The 19,606-nt window shown below is 46.7% G+C and overlaps 1 protein-coding gene across 4 annotated transcripts in view; it reads right to left on the bottom strand.

Annotated features, from left to right (window-relative positions):
* Positions 1–19,606, bottom strand: part of Eml1 (EMAP like 1) — a 167,416-nt gene that overhangs the window by 42,847 nt on the left and 104,963 nt on the right. For all 4 annotated transcript variants that reach the window (XM_029484428.2, XM_085830649.1, XM_021178557.3 and 1 more), the window contains exon 4: positions 4,941–5,072. In XM_029484428.2, the coding sequence (XP_029340288.1) occupies positions 4,941–5,072 (132 nt within the window). The remainder of the gene's footprint in view (positions 1–4,940; positions 5,073–19,606) is intronic.

Raw genomic sequence — 19,606 nt, 5'->3', positions numbered from 1 at the left:
CTAGGTACGCAGGCACCTGCAGGCCAGCCTGGTGTGGAGGATGCTTTGGAGAAGAAGGTACTCAAGCCTCGGAACACCTCTGAGGTCGATACTGTTCTGATGCTGAAGAGTCCCGGTTCCCCAGTCTAGAGATTTAAAATCATGGAACACAAAGTGGCAGAGCCGGGATGGAGCCTTGGGTGTGGCTGTCAGGATCCGACATTTTAACCGTCTCTCATCCTCATTAAGAGGAATAGATATATTTGCTCAATGAATGTTTTCTGGGCACCGACTGTGTGCCTTAGCATTGTTAAGGATGCTGAACTAGACTGGCTGGTTGAGAAAACCCTTGTTGGCATAAAATATGGTGCCACATTTCTGCAGTCTCAGCACTTGGAACGCTGAGGCAGGATTGTGACTGTCACACTAGCTGGGCCACACAGCAAGTTCTGCTCGGGCATGTGGAAAGTGTCTCGTGAGCCCTGTGTTGCCATGGATACTATAGGGGACCTTCAAGTCCTCTCTTGGGATTTTTCAGAAACAGGTAACTTGTGAAATAAAACAACTCTAAAAGAGAAGAAAAAAATAATTTTCTGCTGGGAAATAGAAGAGGCAGGCTGAAGAGGTGTACTGTCAGGGCCAAGGAGAGGACAAGGAGCCAGGAGATCTTGAACTGGAGGCTAAGGAGAAAGGTCATCACTAGGTTAGTAGTACCTAGCCTACCTAGTTAGAAGCTACCAACTGGGTTAGGAGCTGGAGGAAGCAGCCAAAGGACAAAGGCATGGCCTGTCCAGCTCTAAGAAGGAGGAGAGGCCAGAGAGCCCAGCACAGCTGTCCTGGGCAGGCTGCTAAGCAACAGGGCTGTACAGAGGAGCAGGGCTTGGGCCTTAGGGAATACTTTGATTTTTCCCTTCAAATTTGTTGACTCCAAAGACTGACGGTGTATATGTATGTGGTAACAAAGATTCCAACAGTTGGCTGAGAGTTCTTACTCTACAAAAGCAACGCACTGCAAGAAGCTGTAGATGGACACATAGTATCTTAATTCTAAGGTTGATACATCTCTATCGGAGGCCAGAATGGAAACACTTTCTCCCTCTGGCAACATCTAATGTCAACTGTGCTCATAAACTTAGAACAAAGTAGCCATTTCTCATATAAAACTTTTTTAAAGTTAAAAAATTTTTCTTAGTGGATTAGTGTACCGGGTACATCATAGCATTCTTTCAGAATGTTATTGCTGACTCCCTATTTAAATTTAATAAGTACTTCATGGTGACAAGACTCATTATGTAATCATTAATATTCATTTGCCATGAATATTACATAAAGTAAAATATTACATTGCCCTACATTGCTTTTATCTCTAATGGAAGCATTGTCAGTAGAGAGATTAAATGCTGTTAAAAGTGCCGAGGCTGCTTAGAGGCAAAGAATTTTTAAATGTTAAACAGTCGAAGATGGAAGGTGAAGATTGTACGAAGTCATGGGAAAGACTCCAGACTCCACCAATCCCTTTTAAAGGAAATGGGACAGGGAGCAAAGAGATAGAAAGCATAATAAAGACTACAGCTCTAAACAAGAGAGATGCACACACCTGATTTATAGGAAGTGAGGACACTCGGGGAACAGGACAAACACTTTCTTCTCAAGAGTGAGGAGCTGCATAAAGCCTACAGATTTGTCCTCTAGATGTTCTCACTGTTGCTAAGGAATGCAGGCGCTGGTGTGACATTCTTGCACATAGCTTATTTGCACTGGGGGGGTGGGTGTGACACCACACTGACCATTTTGGCTACTGATGCATTACATCTGAATCCACAGATCAGGGCGGAGCCCAGGTTCTCTACCTGATATCAGTGAATTTCCACCTATCAAACTGACTCCAGCCAGAACTCGTGCCTCCTGCGGTCGATCAGTGTACTGCTAGTGGCCTGGCTGGCAGCTGGGAGGATCATGGCGTGGGCCATCTGTTCCCTGAATCACGGGTAGATTTTTATCAAACTCTGGGTTGTACTCAATCCATTCATACAATTGTAACTAAACCTGGCAAACCAAAGAAAGAAGCAGTCACTTCAGAGTCACCAGAAGTTGTCAATCACCTTCACATTATACACGAGGAAGAAATGGCTGAGAATCGGAACACTTCATGTATTATTTTTCTGTGCACTGCCATCCCAACATAGTTGGCCCTTTACTGAGCATTAAGCACACTATTGAGTGTTTTCTTCCAAGTTAGGCCCCTAGGAGCCAAACGAACGAGACACACGTGTCTCAAAATCCCCGAGGAACAGCCAGGGCTCTCAAACGTGAAGACATCTAGATCGTGCCATGTGCTTTCCATTCTGTCTCACTGCCTACACAGGAACTCAGGAGGCAGGCACATCTTCTCAAATGGGAGGCTGCCACCTAAGGTGACTCCCTAGAGCTCGAAGCCCTAGTGAGAAGGGGAGACAGCTTGTTTTTGCCCTTCACCACAGGAAGTCGTGGAAGAATCTAGAGCTGGAGATGGGGAACACTGGGGGTCCCTAGGCTTTTCTCTGTATTAGCCTAGAATCCAAGAGCTCCTCCGGAAGCCCCGATGAGGCCAGAGCTGGGGCTGCTCATATGGGGAAAGGAATGACGATGTGGCGATCAGGGCCAAGCAGTGCCCACATTGCCAACTTGACTCCTACGACTATCCCAATAGGTGCCCCAGAGTATCCACCAGTACCAGTAGGGACCCAGGCATCCTCTCTGAACCCACTTGTAACAGGATGGCTGGGGTGGTCTCTTGGTTTCAATGGGATGGAAGGTTTGGTTTCAAGCGAACACTCACAGTGGCCAGGATTATTTTTAGAAAATGATTTGCAAGCATTCCCATTCTCTCGTTTCCAAATCAAAATTCCTTCCCGTGGCATTTCTCAAAAAAAAAAATCCCTTTGTAAATATCTTTCATGGAAATATTTACCAAGTGCATTAAGCAAAGCCATGGGATTTAAAGGGTAAGACAGATCTGGACTTTACACAGCGTAGATTCTTTCTGGAAATTCCTGATAGAAATCAGATGTTCCTAGGACCTGCCAAAACATAGACATTTCAGGTCAGCACTAACCTCGGCCTGAATTCCATTCAGAGCAGCCTTGAGGTGGGCACACTCGGCTGCCTCTGTGGCCACCTGGCCTCACTGCCAGGATCTCACCACCTCATTAGCATAAGATTAGCATAATCTTCCCCTAAGAAGCACTCATAGTCTGAGAAGAAGATGAGTCCACGGCTTCTGAAATTGTCAGTGGACCATGGACTCAATTTACCACACAATATAAAGAGCTGTCAGTATTTTTAAACATTGTTTTACTCTACGTGTATGGATGTTTTGCCTGTATGCATGTCTGTGCACCATGTGTGTGCAGGGCCCAGGTAGAGGGTGTCAGAGCTCCTGGAACTGCAGTTACAGGCTGGTGAGAGCTGCCATACAGGTTCTGGGAATTGAACCCGGGTCCTCTGGAACAACAGCCAGTGGTCCTGACTGCTGAGTCATCTCTCCAGCCCTGCTCCTCCTCCCCTCTTTCCTCCTTTTCTTCCTCCTCCTCCCCTCCTTCCTCCTTTTCTTCCTTCTCCTCCTCTTCCTCCTCTTCTTCTTCCTCTTCCTCTTCTTCCTCCTGCTCCTCCTCTGCCGCCGCGGCCACCTCTTCTTCTTCTTCTTCTTCTTCTTCTTCTTCTTCTTCTTCTTCTTCTTCTTCTTCTTCTTCTTCTTCTTCTTCTTCTTCTTCTTCTTCTTCTTCTTCTTCTTCTTCTCCTTCTTCTTCTTCTTCTCCTCCTCCTCCTCCTCCTTCTCCACCTCCTCCTCCTCCTTCTCCTCCACCTCCTCCCCTTCCCCCTTCTTTTACAAAGATCCTTTTCAGAGCTAAAGCTGACACAGGGTTTCCAAGCATCCCTCACAAGACTGAGTCCCCACAAAGTTTCAAACTTGGAAGCTTTACAGCCTGTGGTTTGGAACCAGCTGTGTTCTGACTAAGCCATCTCCTTACACGAACATCTCAAAGGAAGCAAGCCTAACCTCTGAAGCCGAGGCTCCTTCCTGGACTCCTCAGAACAGAAAAACTAAAACCAGAGCCAGGCAAGAATAAGGCTGTGCCTGGTCTACAAAGTGAGTTCCAGGACAGCCAGGGCTATACAGAGAAACCCTGTCTCAAAAAACCAAAAAAAAAAAAAAAAAAAAAAAAAAAGAATAAGGCTGTGCTAGGCGGAAAAGCACAGGAACCTCACTGACCCAACATGTTCTTAAAACAGGCTGTTAAAATGCTTTTGTGAGTAAAATGTTAGCGTGCATTTCACATATTATCATAACCCACTGTACAAACTCACAGAACATTCAAAGTTAGGAGTTAAGTATAGGACAGGAAACCTGAATGGAAAATGGTTTGTATTTCTGGTATTAGCTCACTATTAAAAACAGCCCCAGGAGAGCTCAAAAGCACAGCTTTCAACCTATCCATCTCAGAAAATATTGCTACAAGCTTTAAGCATTCCAGCAAAGATAAATTCAATATTAACTTGGGAAGGTCTATTGGAGATAGGTGGTACCACATCTGAAAATTCAGATCCACTTCCTGGGCTAATTTCTTACACATTGCTATACTCTCATCACTATCATTATCATCATCATCCCCACCATTACCATCATCACCATCACCATCACCATCATCACCACCACCATCATCATCATCCCCACCATCATCATCACCATCATCAATCACCATCATCGTCTCAGACATTGCGGGCTGGAAGTCATAGGTTACAGTTTCCAGGATGTGACCTGTGATTGCCAGCTACCCAACTCCCACTACTGCCATCTCAGAAGGCCTGGCGCTCAGATGTAGGCTTGACTCATCAAGAGGGATTTTCCAAGTTGTCCCTTGGGTAGAGTTGTCCCCGTGGTAATAAATGGAAGAAGGTACAGGCAGCAGGGCCCTCCTTACCTCTCACTGTTCTTCTTGCCGCTGGAGGAGCTACTGGTTGAGCCCGTGCGGTTCCGGCTTCCTTTGGAGTCCCCAGAGCTCTCCCTCCGGCCACCTGGAGACACTCTTTCAGAAGAGCTGGTCCTATTGATGCTGCAGGAAGGGCAGGCAGATGAGAAGGGACAGTCCTTCACTGCCCGGTGCACTGAGGGCACACGGGGCATATGCTCAGACTACCATACTGCCGAGTAACATTTAAATCAGAGGGATCCGAAATCCTTACTGCGGAGGTCAGAAGGCTCCCACGGGATCACCCACCCCCACAGCTCTGCACACGTTGTGACCCCCACAGCTCTGCACATGTTGTGACCCCCACAGCTCTGCACACGTTGTGACCCCCACAGCTCTGCACACGCTGTCACCCCCACACCCTTGCACACGTTGTGAGCCCCACAGCTCTGCACACATTGTCACTCCCACACCCCTGCACACTTTGTGACTGAGCAAGTGACACAGCTCAGAGTCATAGCTCATAGCGTACACTGAGCCAAAGACCCCCAATATACTGTAGGAGGGCTTGGGAGCTCCGGAGCCCGCCACTGGAGGGCGCTCCCATCTAGATGAGTGGCATTGAGTCAGGGGTTACCTTGTTCCTCAGGGGACACTTAGCAATGTCTGGAGGCAACTCTGGTCACAACTGGGGGGGGGGGAGTGGGGGAGGGGGCTGCTACTGATGTGCTGGGTAGAGGCCAGAGACCTGCCAGTTGCTGTACAGTGCACAGGACGTCCCTCCACAGGGGCTACCAACGTTCAGGAGAACCAGTACCAGAAGTACACCAGGGACAAACACAGATGTCATGGCAGAAGCTTCTGTCACAGGTGTCACAGGTGACACAGGTGACAGGCTTTTACAGTCTGAGCCCCTATAGGAACTCAGCTTCAGGACATATAATGAGCACAAAGTAACAGATATGTTTAGGACCATATCAGAATCTGCTGGAAATATTGTCCTAATCCTGAATCCAAATCTATCTAGTGATTTACCATCTAAGGCTGTAACTCAGACAGCAATTTAAGTACTATTTTTATTTCTGTTTATAATTATGTATATGTACACACACACACACACACACACATACTGTGTCTATATGTGTGTCGTGGCCACTGGAGGCCAGAAGGCGGCATTGGATCTCCTGGTGCTGGAGTTCAGGATGCCGTCAGCCACCCAATGTGAGTATTAGGGGCCAAATTCTTCAAGAGCAGCAAGTGTCATAGCCACTGATCTGTGTTCCCAGCCCCAAACAGCAATTTCAAAGGCATACACATTCTAACATAATAGAATCCAAAGGTGTGTTATTAGATGCTTCATGCTAAAGAAGTGACAGTGAGAAAATGCTGATCGAGGCATTCTGTACAGGAACAGGAAACTGTGTACATAGCAAAAAAACCATCACAGTGCATAGCATATAATAGCCTTGAATCTGAGTGGGGGTGCTCCAAGCATAGTACCCAATATTGTAGGCACGATGGCATGTGTAGTGTGTCAATGCACACTGTGTGCTCAGAACCAAGGCTACAGTGAAGTCACACAAGGCAACATGGGTGGGCACTGCCAGAAACCGATTCATTATGCACTTGATTCCGGGTTAATTTTTGGTTGCTGGTTATTCAGAAATCTTTTACTCTTTTCACTCAAGATCCCCTCATTCAGTCACTGACAATCATACATGGTTGTCATCCACAGTTGAAGGTATGCTCTAGGAGAGTGCAACCAATATTTGAGAATCCCAGTCAGGTGTGGTGGCACACACTTTAAAACACTGCACTTGGTAGACAAAGGCAGGAGGAACTTTGTGAGTTCAAGGCTACCCTGGTCTACAAAGTGGTGTTGCACAGAGAAACCCTGTCTTGAAAAATAGATATGCATATATGTACACACACACACACACACACACACACACATGGGAATCCCATAGACACAAAGAGCCAGGGGACAGTGAAGACTAAGTGTCCCCTCCCAGAGCATCCGATGTTTCCATCCTCCAAATTCCCCCACTGAAACTCTGGCCCTCTCTCTGTGCCACAGAACTGGAGGTGTGGTCCTTCAGGGGGGTCAAGAGTGTAGGGAGAGCCCTTATGAATGAGGTTGCTGCCTTCATAAAAGGTGCTCAAGAGAGCCCGATCATCGCTGACCACTGTATCAGCACACAGAGAGAAAGCACCAGGCTGCCACTGGTGCAGAGCACTGGTGCCTGATGGACTCTCACTCACAAACCAAGAGTGACCACTTCCTCTTCTGTGGCTTGTCAGTCAATAGACTATGGCCCGGTGGTAAAGCAGGTGACACTCACCTAGACAAGCACGTGGCTGTTACAGGCTTCACTGAGAGCCCCTCACCTTCCTTAATCCCTTAACCCTAACCAAGGTCAACCTTGGGGTCTTAGCTCATTAGTCAGGTCTGCATCCTGGATATATAATGGATACAAATGGATACACAATGAGGCAGCAGTCTCTGCTCCTGCTACAGGCAGAGCGGGGCTGCTTGGCCCTCATACTTGCTTATCTGCGAGAAGGGAAGAGGCATCGCTGAGGGTGCAGGGGAAGAGGGGCCAGCTGGCTGGACACATGGAGCTTGGCAGATCTATGCACAAGTGTGCGACTCACCCTGTGGTGTGGACAGAACTATTCATCTGGTGGCTATTAGGGTGTCATGGTGCCACAGATGTAATGGAAGGCAGACAGGGAAGAGGGAAGAGAATGAGAAAAAAAGTCCGAGGAGAAAAGTGCTTCTTCAGAAAAAGGTTGAAAAGCTGACATGGGATCAGGTAGCAGAGAGAGAGAGAGAGAGAGAGAGAGAGAGAGAGAGAGAGAGAGAGAGAGAGAGAGAGAGGAGTGTGTGTGTGTGTGTGTGAATGAGTGGGTGCCTCTGTGTGTGTGTGTGTGTGTGTGTGTGTGTGTGGCTTCAAAGGACATAGCTCATGGAGGGAAAACAAGCCACCAAATCTCATAAAGTAGTGCACAGGAGCTGAGGGACCTAAGACATCAGGGCCCAGTTCCAGGAAGAAACCACCTACGTGCACCCCCACTACACACAGCCCCCGCTGGGCTCCTGTCAATCACCCATCTTTTCCTCCTTGGTCTGCTCCTCAGACCCACCTTCAGCCCTTCTCCTTGGTCCTCCCAAGTCCTTCAGCTAGAACCTTGTGCCAAGACTGTAAAGGCCGCCTAATGTGCTGGCTTTTGACAAATCTCCCCATCCTTAGAGTGAGCAAGTATACTCCAGGTAACAGAGCACGATCCTTTTCACACATGGTCTTCCTGGGGCCCGAGCAGCTTAGAATCTGTGATGCCAGACATCTCACAAGAGCCTCTGCGTGGGTGTGTCTGAAGGTTGGCCTGCGGTTTGTTCATTTTTGTGTTTTTCTGTTTTAGAATGCTCAATTTAGGGACAAGAAAATGGCATGTCTTAGGGCAACATGGCTTTTCTGAAACCTAGGATTACAGTCTAAAGATCAGAGGAACTCTTATGCCCGGAGGTCACCATCCTCCATGATGAAAATGTCATCGGCAGTAGCTCCTGGCATCACCTCTGCCAAGTACCCAGCGCAGACTCGGAAGCTCCCGGGGGAGCTGCTGATAGGGCCCCGTGGCAGTGGGAGGCCCAGAGTGTCATTCTGCAGTGCCCTTGTGGGAGTTCGTGGTAAGTTCATGGCAGTTTAAAGAGTTGCATAAAACGCTCTTGCAGTGCAGTAAGGAGCATCTATTATCCAGCTATGGCAAACACTAACCAAAGTCAACCCGGTGCCTGGGAGAGGTGACATTATGTGGACGATGGGAAGAGCCAATGGGAACTGGACACTTCCCATCTGACACAGATTATTTCCCTTAAATCTCACCCATTCCCCTCAAAAATATCACCACCTCGTTTTACAGACAAAGAAAACATATTCAGGGATATATAGCAACTTGCCTGAGCTTCCAAGAGCAGCTGGGTTAGTGGCTCCAGTCCATGCCCTCTCTACCGGTCGCCTAACCAGGACCTTCCTGCAGGAAGCCCCCTTAGTCACCCAGTAGGGATATCAGAGCAGTTATGTTCCCTCAGGACTTTGAGGCACACCAGTTCTGCAGATCTGGTAGGTTTCTACAAATTCAACAGGGAAGGGGAGGCTCTGGATAAAGCCATCAAGCCACTGGGTTAGAGGGAGGAGCGCTAGGATCAGATCAGATCAAAGCTTCCCTCATCTTGGCGCTGACCTGTTCAGACGGTCTCAGACCCATTCTGTCCACATGAAAGTATGAGAAAGCATCGTGGGTTTTGGATTTATTTATTTTTATTTTATGTGTATAGACGATTGCTTGTGTGTATGCATGTGAATGTCTGGTGCCCCAGGAGACCAGAGGAAAGCATCAGGGCTTGTGGAGTCAAACTTACAGACAGTTGTAAGCCACCATGTTGGTGTTGGTAACTGAACCTTGGTCCTCTGCAAGAGCAGCCAGTGTGCTTAAACCACCGAGCCATCTCCTCAGCTCCAGTGGGAAAGTGTTGTCAAAACTTCAGGCAACTGCAGGCTTCAAGCATCAGAACCTCCCGACACCCTGCTTTGCACACACAGCTCGGGGTATAATCCATCACGGCTCTTTCAGGACATTTTTCATGCCCACATTTGCATCCAAATGTTAAAGTTTAAAAAGAAAAGTTACTATTGTCCTATTTGTAGAAGAAGAAGAAAAAAAAAGAAATAAGACATTTCCTTTAGAGAACCAAGAGCACTTATGAATTAGAGAGGATTTCAGAGGGCTCAGATGAAGGACAGAAAACAAAAGCCTGGAAGCCTTGCTGTAACAAGGGCAGCCAGAGAGAGTGCGGCGGGTTGTCAACTCGCGGCAGGAAGCCCCTTTTAATCACCAGCAGGGAATATCAAAGACCTTACAGTCCCTCTGGACGGCAAGGGAAAACAATGTCCTTTATTTGGGACATGGCAGGGGTACCAGCTTGCGAGAGGCCTCACAATAACACAGCTCATCTCTGGGTCCTTGAGGGAGATTGGGTGTTTTAGGGGCTATGCATCAACACTGGCATTTCTTCCTGTCTGCTTGTCTGTCCCTGCACGTGACCCCAAACTTCTACATCTGAAGAGAAAGCAGCTTCTTGTATTTCATTTATGTGTCAAAGAATTCTGCCACTTTGAATATCAGACATGATAAAAAAAAAATCTCTGCAGCGGAGACGTGTGACATTCTTTCTTGTGATGAGATAATAACACTTAGCCCAAAGAGCTAGAATTAAAGCTTTCTTATCATTAGATGGTTTTGAACTCAAGAAATGATCTTTCCAAAATGTCATTAAAAAGGCCCTGGACATTTACAATCAACAGGGATTTGACACAGAGCTCTTAGGACCAGAGAGTTTCTGAGGATGAATTAAAAACTGTGACCCGCTTCAACGAATCCTAGGCATTGACCAGGTCTTCTGTGCTATGCTGGGTGTGATAAACAGGGCCTGGGGCCCAAGGGGGCTCTTTTTCCTTATATGACACATCTATTCCAATAGGCTGAGAATGACAGACTTTAATAATTAAATAAAACACAATCTTCTCCATCACTATGATAAAGATAAATTAAAGCACATCTTTAAAAACATCTTTACAGGGGCTGGAGAGATGGCTCAGCGGGTAAGAACACTGACTGCTCTTCTGAAGGTCCTGAGTTCAAATCCCAGCAACCACATGGTGGCTCACAACCATCCATAATGAGATCTGACGCCCTCTTCTGGAGTGTCTGAAGACAGCTACAGTGTAGTTACGTATAATCAATAAATCGTTAAAAAGAAAACAATAAAAATGTCTTTACTTCTTTGCTCTGTGTGTGTGTGTGTGTGTGTGTGTGTGTGTGTGTGTGCACTGCTCATGTGCACGAGGAGGCCAGAGGACGTCGGGAGTCCTCCTCCATTGCCCTCTTCCTTCCCCTTGAAGAAATCCTGCGCTGAACTTGGAGTTGAGCAGGCAGCCAGAGAACCCCAAGATTCCTCCTATCTCAGTCTCCAACAGTGCTAGGGGGTCCCAGATTCCTCTGTGGGGTGCTGAGGATATGAACTCAGAGCCTGGGCTGGTGCAGCAGTCTCTCCTGGCCACTGAGCATCACCCAGTCCCTAAAGCCTTTGTGACACTAGTCCTTTCCCAGAAAAAGCGACTTGGAAAGTCTTAGGGGAAAAACCCATTTCCCTTTCTCTTCAATACAAAGCTGACTTCTTGAGTTACGGGAACAGCATGGTTTGTGGTGAGGAGCAGGGGCCATCTTGTCCTTCCTGACTTTTGCTACCGACAACAAAGGCAAACACTATATATACTCTGCTTAACACCTCCACTTAATGGATCTGAATACAAAGACAGATACTGAAAATAACAGAGTCTGGATCCCGTTCTCCTAACTGGGCCACCTTGTCTGGCCAAGTCCTGCAGTGACTTGATGTGCTGAGGGGATCATGTTGGGCTCCCCCTTCTCTAAGAAGGGAGGAAGGATCTGCGTGAGGGGGCCCTGGGAGGAGAGGGGGGTGCTGATATTGAGATGTAAAGTGAACAAATAAATAAATTAAAACAAAACAAAACAAACTAGGGTCTTAGTCTTCAGTCCAGGCAGACCTAGGACTCTTATAGACTGTATCTCTGCCGCGCCCCCCACCCACCCCCACTGGTTTGGTATTGGTGGCATCTGACTGTCCCAGGCTCCCAAGTGCTGAGCTGGCAGAGAGGAGTTACCATGCCCAGTCCAGAAATAACTTTTCTTAAAAACCAGCTGAAGTCAGATATTGTTTTCTGGCGCTTACATGGCCACGGCGTGTGTGCCTGGCACTGGCTTAGGCGGTGGGTCACACATCCAACAGTCTGCTTTCCCAAAGGGCAGTTGGCTGTTGGGAGGTGACAGCTACTTCACGACTCTGTCTCAGACTGGCACAGAGCACTGTGGGAATGATGTCTGCAAAAATTTTGTTCTTTTGATCTCTGCTCACTCCCCACCCTCACCCACCCCCCCTCCACCCCTTACCCACCCACCCACACCCCCTTACCCCTACTCCCACCCAATTGTCCTGCTCTGCAAACTCCCAGAGACAATGAGCCATTGTCTTTTTCTAGAGGGCTGGGAAACTCTGCTATTGAGGGCCCCAGCAGACTGCAGAGCAAGGTGTGACCTACAATGTCTTCTTTGGATTTTCTGCCCTTTTCTTTTGACAAATAGAAGCAAAACCTCTTCCCAAGGGTTCCAAAGCAGGGGGAAGCCCAGTCCCGGACTAAATTTTAATTGGCAACACAATGCGGTGACTGCTGGGGCTGGACTGTTTCCAAAGGGGATTTTGTCCTTAAGCACCAGGCTAAAACCCCCAGAGTCTTCTACAAACACACACCATACGTGCCCCCCAGATGTCCTGGCTTGCTTCATTTGGAGCTGTGATCACAATGAGTGACGGTCTTCGTGATGGAGCCTTGCACACACCCTGTTTAAACCTCGACATTCAGGAAGTCTGGCTGGCTTCTTTCTGCCATCAGAAACCTTTCCTAATGGGAGCTATCACCACCATATCATATCTGGAGGCAGCTGTTCCTGTCTCCAGCTCTCAGGTGAATGGTTTGCAAACCCACGGAAGCCCACTGAGGGAAGTGTAGTCCTTGGCACTCCCAGGGCTAAATCTAGAAAACCATATACTTCCAGTGTGAAGCTTCACACTGAGAACGGTGGAGCAGGTGAATTAGATGAACTGCTTTGTAAAACTGAAAAAAGAATTGTTTAGCTGAAGATGCAGCTCTCTGATAGAGTGGTTACCTAGCACTTGTGAGGGCCTGGGTGTGATTCCCAGTACCACAAAAATTGCCAATACTACAAAAACGAGGAAGGAAGGAAGGAAGGAAGGAAGGAAGGAAGGAAGGAAGGAAGGAAGGAAGGAAGGAAGAAGGAAAGAAGGGAGGGGGGAGAGAGGGAGGGAAGAAAGAAAGAAAGAAAGAAAGAAAGAAAGAAAGAAAGAAAGAAAGAAAGAAAGAAAGGAAAGAAAGAGTCCAGTCTACAGAGCAAGAGAGGGCATGTTTAAATGCACACATGCAATTACATAATCACATACACTTGCACCTCACATGTGTGTGCACACAGCATGGTGTCTATAAGCCCACATCCCCTTCCTTCTCTCCTCTTAAGTTTGTACTGCTGACAGTCCTCACTACCCAGGAGCTCTTCCCTCTGGGCTGAAACACAGGTAAAGACCACCATGTCACTTCACAGCTCTGTAAACCAGAAAAGAAACACTCAAAACTGAGGGTTGACGGAAGAAAGGAGCCAATGAAGATGAGCACAAGAGACACGGACAGAGAGCAGGAAGAGAGTGAGGAAGAAAAGCAGCAATACCGGGGGTTGGTTTCCTAAAACAGATCAACAAAATCCAAACACCTCTAGCAAAATGAACAGAGGAACAGAGAGAAGAGGCTTAGCAACCAAAGGGTGAAGAACAGAAGACAATCACAACAAGTGACGTCGCCCCCGTGATGTCACCCCAGATACACAGAGAATTATAGGAGACTATTATGAATCATTGCATGTTAGCAAAGCTGGAGACTCTAGAGGGAATGGATCTAATCCTAGAACTATATAACCTCATAAGAACGAATCACAAAGGAATTAGAAATATGAACAGACCTATAATTAGCAAGAGACTGAGCAGCAATAAAATATGCCTACCAAAAAGGAGAGCCCAAGACCAGTTGGCTTCACGGAAGGACCCTACCAAATAGCAAAGGAATAATTAACATCAATTCTCCTCTTCGGAGCTGAAGGGGACAGAGGAGTTCTGATTTCATTCTATGTGACAAGTATTGCTCCGATACTGAAGCCAGACAGATCCACTAAAAGGAAAAGAAAAATAAAGACCAGGATCCACGATACCAACAAACTGAATTCAATACGGAGTTTCAAAGACTGAACAGAACAAACTGAGACTTATAATTTAATTTCAAAGGTGTTTCAAAGAATCAAAATCAAACAATGTAATGACCATATTAAGAGATGAAGAACAAACATTACACAGCCATCTCAATTCGTGCAGAAAAAGCCTTTGACAGTCAGTGGGTCAGTGGGTCAGTGGGTCAGTGAGGTGGCTCAGTGGGTAAGGGTCCTTGCCATTCAAGCCTAGAAACTTCAGTATGCCCAAGCCTGGGACCCACACGGTAGAAGGAAAAAACAAACTCCTATAAGTTGTTTTCAAACCCCCCACATGCATGATGTGGCACACACACACACACACACACACACACACACACACGAGCGCGCGCACACCTGGAAAACAGCAGTAAATAAAATGTAATAAAATAATTAAACAAAAAACCTTTCATGATAAAGACACTCAAAGAAGCAGGAACAGAAACAAACCATTCCCCATGGAGTAGAAGGCACACAGGAAACCACAGCTAAGTTACTCAAGGAGGGAAGGCTGTAAGCGTTCTCTCCGAGAGTGGGAAAAGATCAGCCAAGCCCACTGTATCCGACACAGTACTAGAAGTCCTCACCACAGCAGTTAGACAAGAGAAAAATGAACCATTCAGAGTGGCAAGGCACAAGTGCACCTCTGTAGACAGCACATGCTAATGAGTGTGCAAACAAAAATCAAAAGCCGGGCTGGTGAGATGGCTCAGTGGGTAAGATCACTGACTGCTCATCCAAAGGTCCTGAGTTCAAATCCCAGCAACCACATGGTGGCTCACAACCACCTGTAATGGGATCTGATGCCCTCTTCTGGGGTGTCTGAAGACAGCTACAATGTACTTATGTATAATAATAAATCTTTAAAAAAAATCAAAAGCCACAGAACATTCAAAACCACACACACACTATGTAGGACGTGAGTGAAGTCGTGGGTGAATGTGTGTTGTTTGTCACAGGCATGAACATGTCAAGGGTCTCAGTGGGGCAGAGCCTTCCTTGGGTTCATGTGCAGATGGTGACAGTGGGTGAAGGAAATGTTCACTGTAGCTTTCTTCCTGAGTTTTACAGCCTGAAGACAGCTCCTACCAAGATTAGCTAATCCTGCCTCTTTTCTCCTCTGTACATAATAACCCCGACTCCTTGTAGGTGATAGCCCACTCTCTGTTCAGCTGTATTTGTGCTATCATTTTGCCTTCCTGTTCCCTTCTACACAATAAATACCCTAAGCTTTCACAATTCCAAGGCATCTCTATACAAGGAAGGACTTGGACCACCTGACCCCAGCTGTTCTGCGTCTGTGTGTGTGTCCGTATTCATTCCCTCAGAGCTCCAGTCCGCTCTGTCCCCAGAGCTGTACAGGATGAGGCACAACAAGTAAACAAGTTCAGCAAAACTTCAAGATCTAAAAAATCAACACACAAAAGTCGGGTGTATTCCCTTCTGATCGGAAAGGAAACAGAGAGACCACTTCTACTTATTACAACGTCAGAAATGCCTACTTAGGAACAACATTATCTTAGAAGGCAAAAGACATGCACACTATGAAACCATACAATTTTTGCTAAAAGAAAAATTAAGATACAAACAAATTTTAATTAAGGTCTAAATAAATAGAAAGACCATGTTTGTAGATGAGAAGACTCAGTGGCCATATTATTTAAAGCACTCTATAGATTCAGTGCAATCCTTATTAAGACTTCAAAGGTAACTGTGCTGGCTAGTTTTTGTCAACTTACACACTAGACTTACCTTGGAAGAAGAACCCTCAGTTGAGGAGCTGCCTTCATCAGAACACATGAGGCAACTCTCTCTCTCTCTCTCTCTCTCTCTCTCTCTCTCTCTCTCTCCCTCCCTCCCCCTCCCCCTCTCTCCCTCCCCCCCTCTCTCTTTCTCCCTCCCCCTCTCCCTCTCCCTCTCTCTCTTTCTTTCCCTAAGATGGTTTCTCTGTAGCCCTAGCTGTCCTGGAACTTACTCTGTAGATCATGCTGGTCTTGTACTCACAGAGATCCACCTGCCTCTGCCTCCTGAGTGCTGAGATTAAAGGCGTGCACTACCCAGCATGGTTTTTTTTTTGGTTTTTTCTTTTTGATTGATGATTGATGTGGGAAGGCCAGGCTTACCATGGGTGGTGCCATGTTGTGCAGGTGATGCTGGGTTGTTTAAAAAAAAAAAAAAAAAAGCAGGCTGAGCAAGCCAGTAAACAGCATTCCTCTATGGAGTTCCTGCCGCCATGTTCCTGCCCCTGGCTTCCTGTGCTTGGAAGACAAGATAAACCCTTTCTCTTCCAAGTTGCCTCACGGTGTTGATCATAGCAACAGAAAGGTAAGCAGATTTGCAGAAACAAAAGACAGCGCTGAGGGAGGGAACGAAGATGAAGGTCTCAGACTTGCTGGGTTTAAACCTGCCGTGATAAAGATATCACAGGACTGGTACAAACCGAGATGGCTTTACTAGAGACTACTGGTTCAGAAGTGTGAATCCAGAAATGAACCCTTGCATCTATGGACAAAAGATTACAATAAAGATGTCAAGATTAACCCACTGGCAGTCACTTTAACAAATGAATGCTGGGAAACTGGAAATCGCATGCCAAGGGTTGAGGGTGGGCCTTTGTCTTACACAGTGTCTAAAAGTTACCTTAGAAGTGACTAATGACCTACAGTTAACACCTACAACTTAGATACCCCTCGAAAACAGTACAGGGGAGAACCTTAGAATGTGGGATCCCACAATGGTTTCTTGAAATAGACACCAAGGGCAAATACAGTCTGCCCTTCGGACCACAATCTGCTTGTCCTTAAAAGCCGGTTAGTGTCAAAGCAAACGATCAAGCAAACAAACGTCATCAGAGTAGAAGGGCAACACTACTATGTAGGAACAGCAACACACACCTGCAAGTCACACACCTAATAAGCGGTGAATATTCAACATATAAGGAAGCTCTGTAGTTGCATGACAACAACAGCATAATCCAGTTAAAATACAGGTAGGGGTGTGTGGTGTCACGTGCCTGCAAACCCAACACGATGGGAGTAGAGGCAGGAAAATCCCAAGTACCAGGACAGCCTGAGCTATCTAGCCAGACATTGTCTCAAGAAGCATACACAGGAAAATATAAGCACATAGGTAAAGGTGTTGGAAAGATTTCTTTGAAGATGTATAAATGGTCTACAAACATATGAAAAATGATATAAATCACTAATCATAAGAGATACAGGGGCCAGCAAGATGGCTCAGTGAGTGGACCTATCTGCCTCCAAGCGTGATGGACAGAGTTCCATTCTAGGGACCCACATGGAAACAGGGAGAACTGACTCCTCTAAGTTGTCCTTTGACTCTACTAACAGGCCATGACAAGATACACACACACACATACACACACACACACACACTCTCTCTCACTCAGGCACACACACACACACTCACTCAGGCACAATCATACAAATAAAACCAAAACAAATAAAAATGTAATTTAAAAAATTGCAAGGGCATGTGTAGTTACTTAATATTTAATGCCAAAACTGGACCAGCATGAGGGCTCTGTGGGTAAAGACACTCACTCCCAAGCTGAGAGCAGAGTGCCATCCTCAGGGCCCACACGACGGAGGGTGAGACGTGAGCTTTGCAAGTTGCACTCTGACCTCTGCGTGGACAACCACGGCATGTCGGTATGTGTGTGGTGCTCCACACATGAACACATATGCTTTATTAATTTTATAATTAAATGAGGTAAAACAGAGTCAGAGGGAAAAGGGGCCGTGTCAGGGGCTGCAGGGATGGAGAGCTGAAATATTTAATGACAGAGAGATTCCACTTTGAGAGACAAAAAGCTCTGGGAATCCTCTGGACAGCAATATACTGCTGGATGGCAAATTTAATGTTAGGAGGCTTTTATTACAATAAAAAAAATAGATAAAGCCCTGAGATTTACAGAAAAAAAGTCAGCTTTGTTGGTGTTACATTTAGAGAGTCAAAGTGCCACCTCCCACCATCAGAACAATCCGAAGGACATTTTGTGTTGTTATAAACAATGGATGATCCCAGCAAAGCTTGAAGGATAGGAAACGTGGCTGAGCAGAGCGCTTTACGGGGACTTGGCTGTGGGCTTGCTTTGTTTTGTTCTTGTTTGTCTGGGTTTTTGTTTTGATTTGATTTGGTTTGGTTTTTCAAGACAGGATTTCTCCGTGTAGCCCTGGCTGTCCTAGATCTCCCTTTGAAGATCAGACTGGACTCTGCCTCTGCCTCCTGAGTGCTGGGATTAAAGGCGTGTGCCACCATCACCCGGCTGCACTTTAAAGTTTTAAAAAGCACTGTAAGGAGAATCTGCCTGGTGAAGGGCGGGATGTTCTGATTAATTCTATATATATTTCAAAGATGTCCTAACTTAACACCATCCACTTCAGGCCTGACAGAATCGATTTGGTATCAGCTACACCTCATCACCTTTGACCTACTGACAATGACTCTCCATCTGAACTATCACCTGGTCACTCCTCACTTCACAAACCAAACCACAGCATAATCCCCAGCTGCCAACACCAGGGACACAGGAAGTTGTCCACTTGGTTTTTGTTTTTGTTTTGTTTTTTCTTCTAAATTCAGCAACTATTGACACTCTCTGGACAGCCAGATGACACCATTGGCCCTGATAAAAGTAGAGTCCCAAAAGGTTGAGATCTCTCCGAAGGTCCCACAGGCACCTTCTTCTCTCATGGATCTGTCTGTCAGATCCTCACCATGATGGTGAGGTTTCTTTTTTTTTTTTTTTTTGAGACAGGGTTTCTCTGTATAGCCCTGGCTGTCCTGGAACCCACTTTGTAGACCAGGCTGGCCTCAAACTCAGAAATCCGCCTGCTTCTGCCTCCCAAGTGCTGGGATTAAAGGCGTGGGTCACCATGCCCAGCTGATGGTGAGTTTTAATTATCAACTTGACACAATCAAAATGAAGACAGTCTGAACAGGGATCACCTGGACTGTGTTGGCCTGCAGGTATGCCTTCAGGCGATTTTCTGAACTGGGTTAATTGAGGTTGAAAGGCCCACTTTCAATGTGAGCAGCTCCATTTCATGGGCTGGGCCCTGGCAAGCAAGCAGGCCAAGCAAGCAGGCATTCTCTCTCTCTCTCTCTCTCTCTCTCTCTCTCTCTCTCTCTCTCTCTCTCTCTCTCTCTCTCTCTTTCTTCTTGACTGTGGGTGTGACAAGCTGGTTAATGTCCTGCCTCTACTCTTCTAAAGTGATGGGCTGCAACCTGGAATGATGAGCTAAAATTAACCTTTATTCTTAAGTTGCTTGCACTGGGGTGTTTTATCACAGCAGCAGGAAACGAGCTGGGAGGTGATAAAATGTTCCATGTATCTTGTCAAGTCTGCTCTGTGTCTCACCTGGTGGACAGGGAGGTCAGGGCTGTCCTAGAGAGCCGTTACCTTGGTTAGAATGAAGTAGGGCAGGTCCAACAGCCACAGGGGCCCCACCATATATTGGCAAGTTTCCTGGGTTGGGAGGCCACAGGCATTCAGCCTCTGCTGACGCGAGGCGTCATCTCATGAAGGCATGGCCTGGGCCCAGATGGCATGGCTAGGGTTCACGGCCACCTTCTTGGGAGGGACCTCAAGAGTAAACTAGAGGAAGTAAGGGTGGTGGCTAGGTTCTTATTCTAGGGCACAGAGGCAGCAGGTGCAGTCCCCATATCCAAACCCTCGGTGTCCCTAAGGCTACTAGTATCTTGGTGAG

This window comes from Mus caroli, unplaced genomic scaffold, assembly GCF_978045245.1.
Source record: "Mus caroli unplaced genomic scaffold, Mus_caroli_1 scaffold_14, whole genome shotgun sequence".
Taxonomy (NCBI): Eukaryota; Metazoa; Chordata; class Mammalia; order Rodentia; family Muridae; genus Mus; species Mus caroli.
The sequence above is the reverse complement of the archived record's forward strand: the minus strand, read 5'-3'. Positions and strand labels throughout refer to the sequence as shown.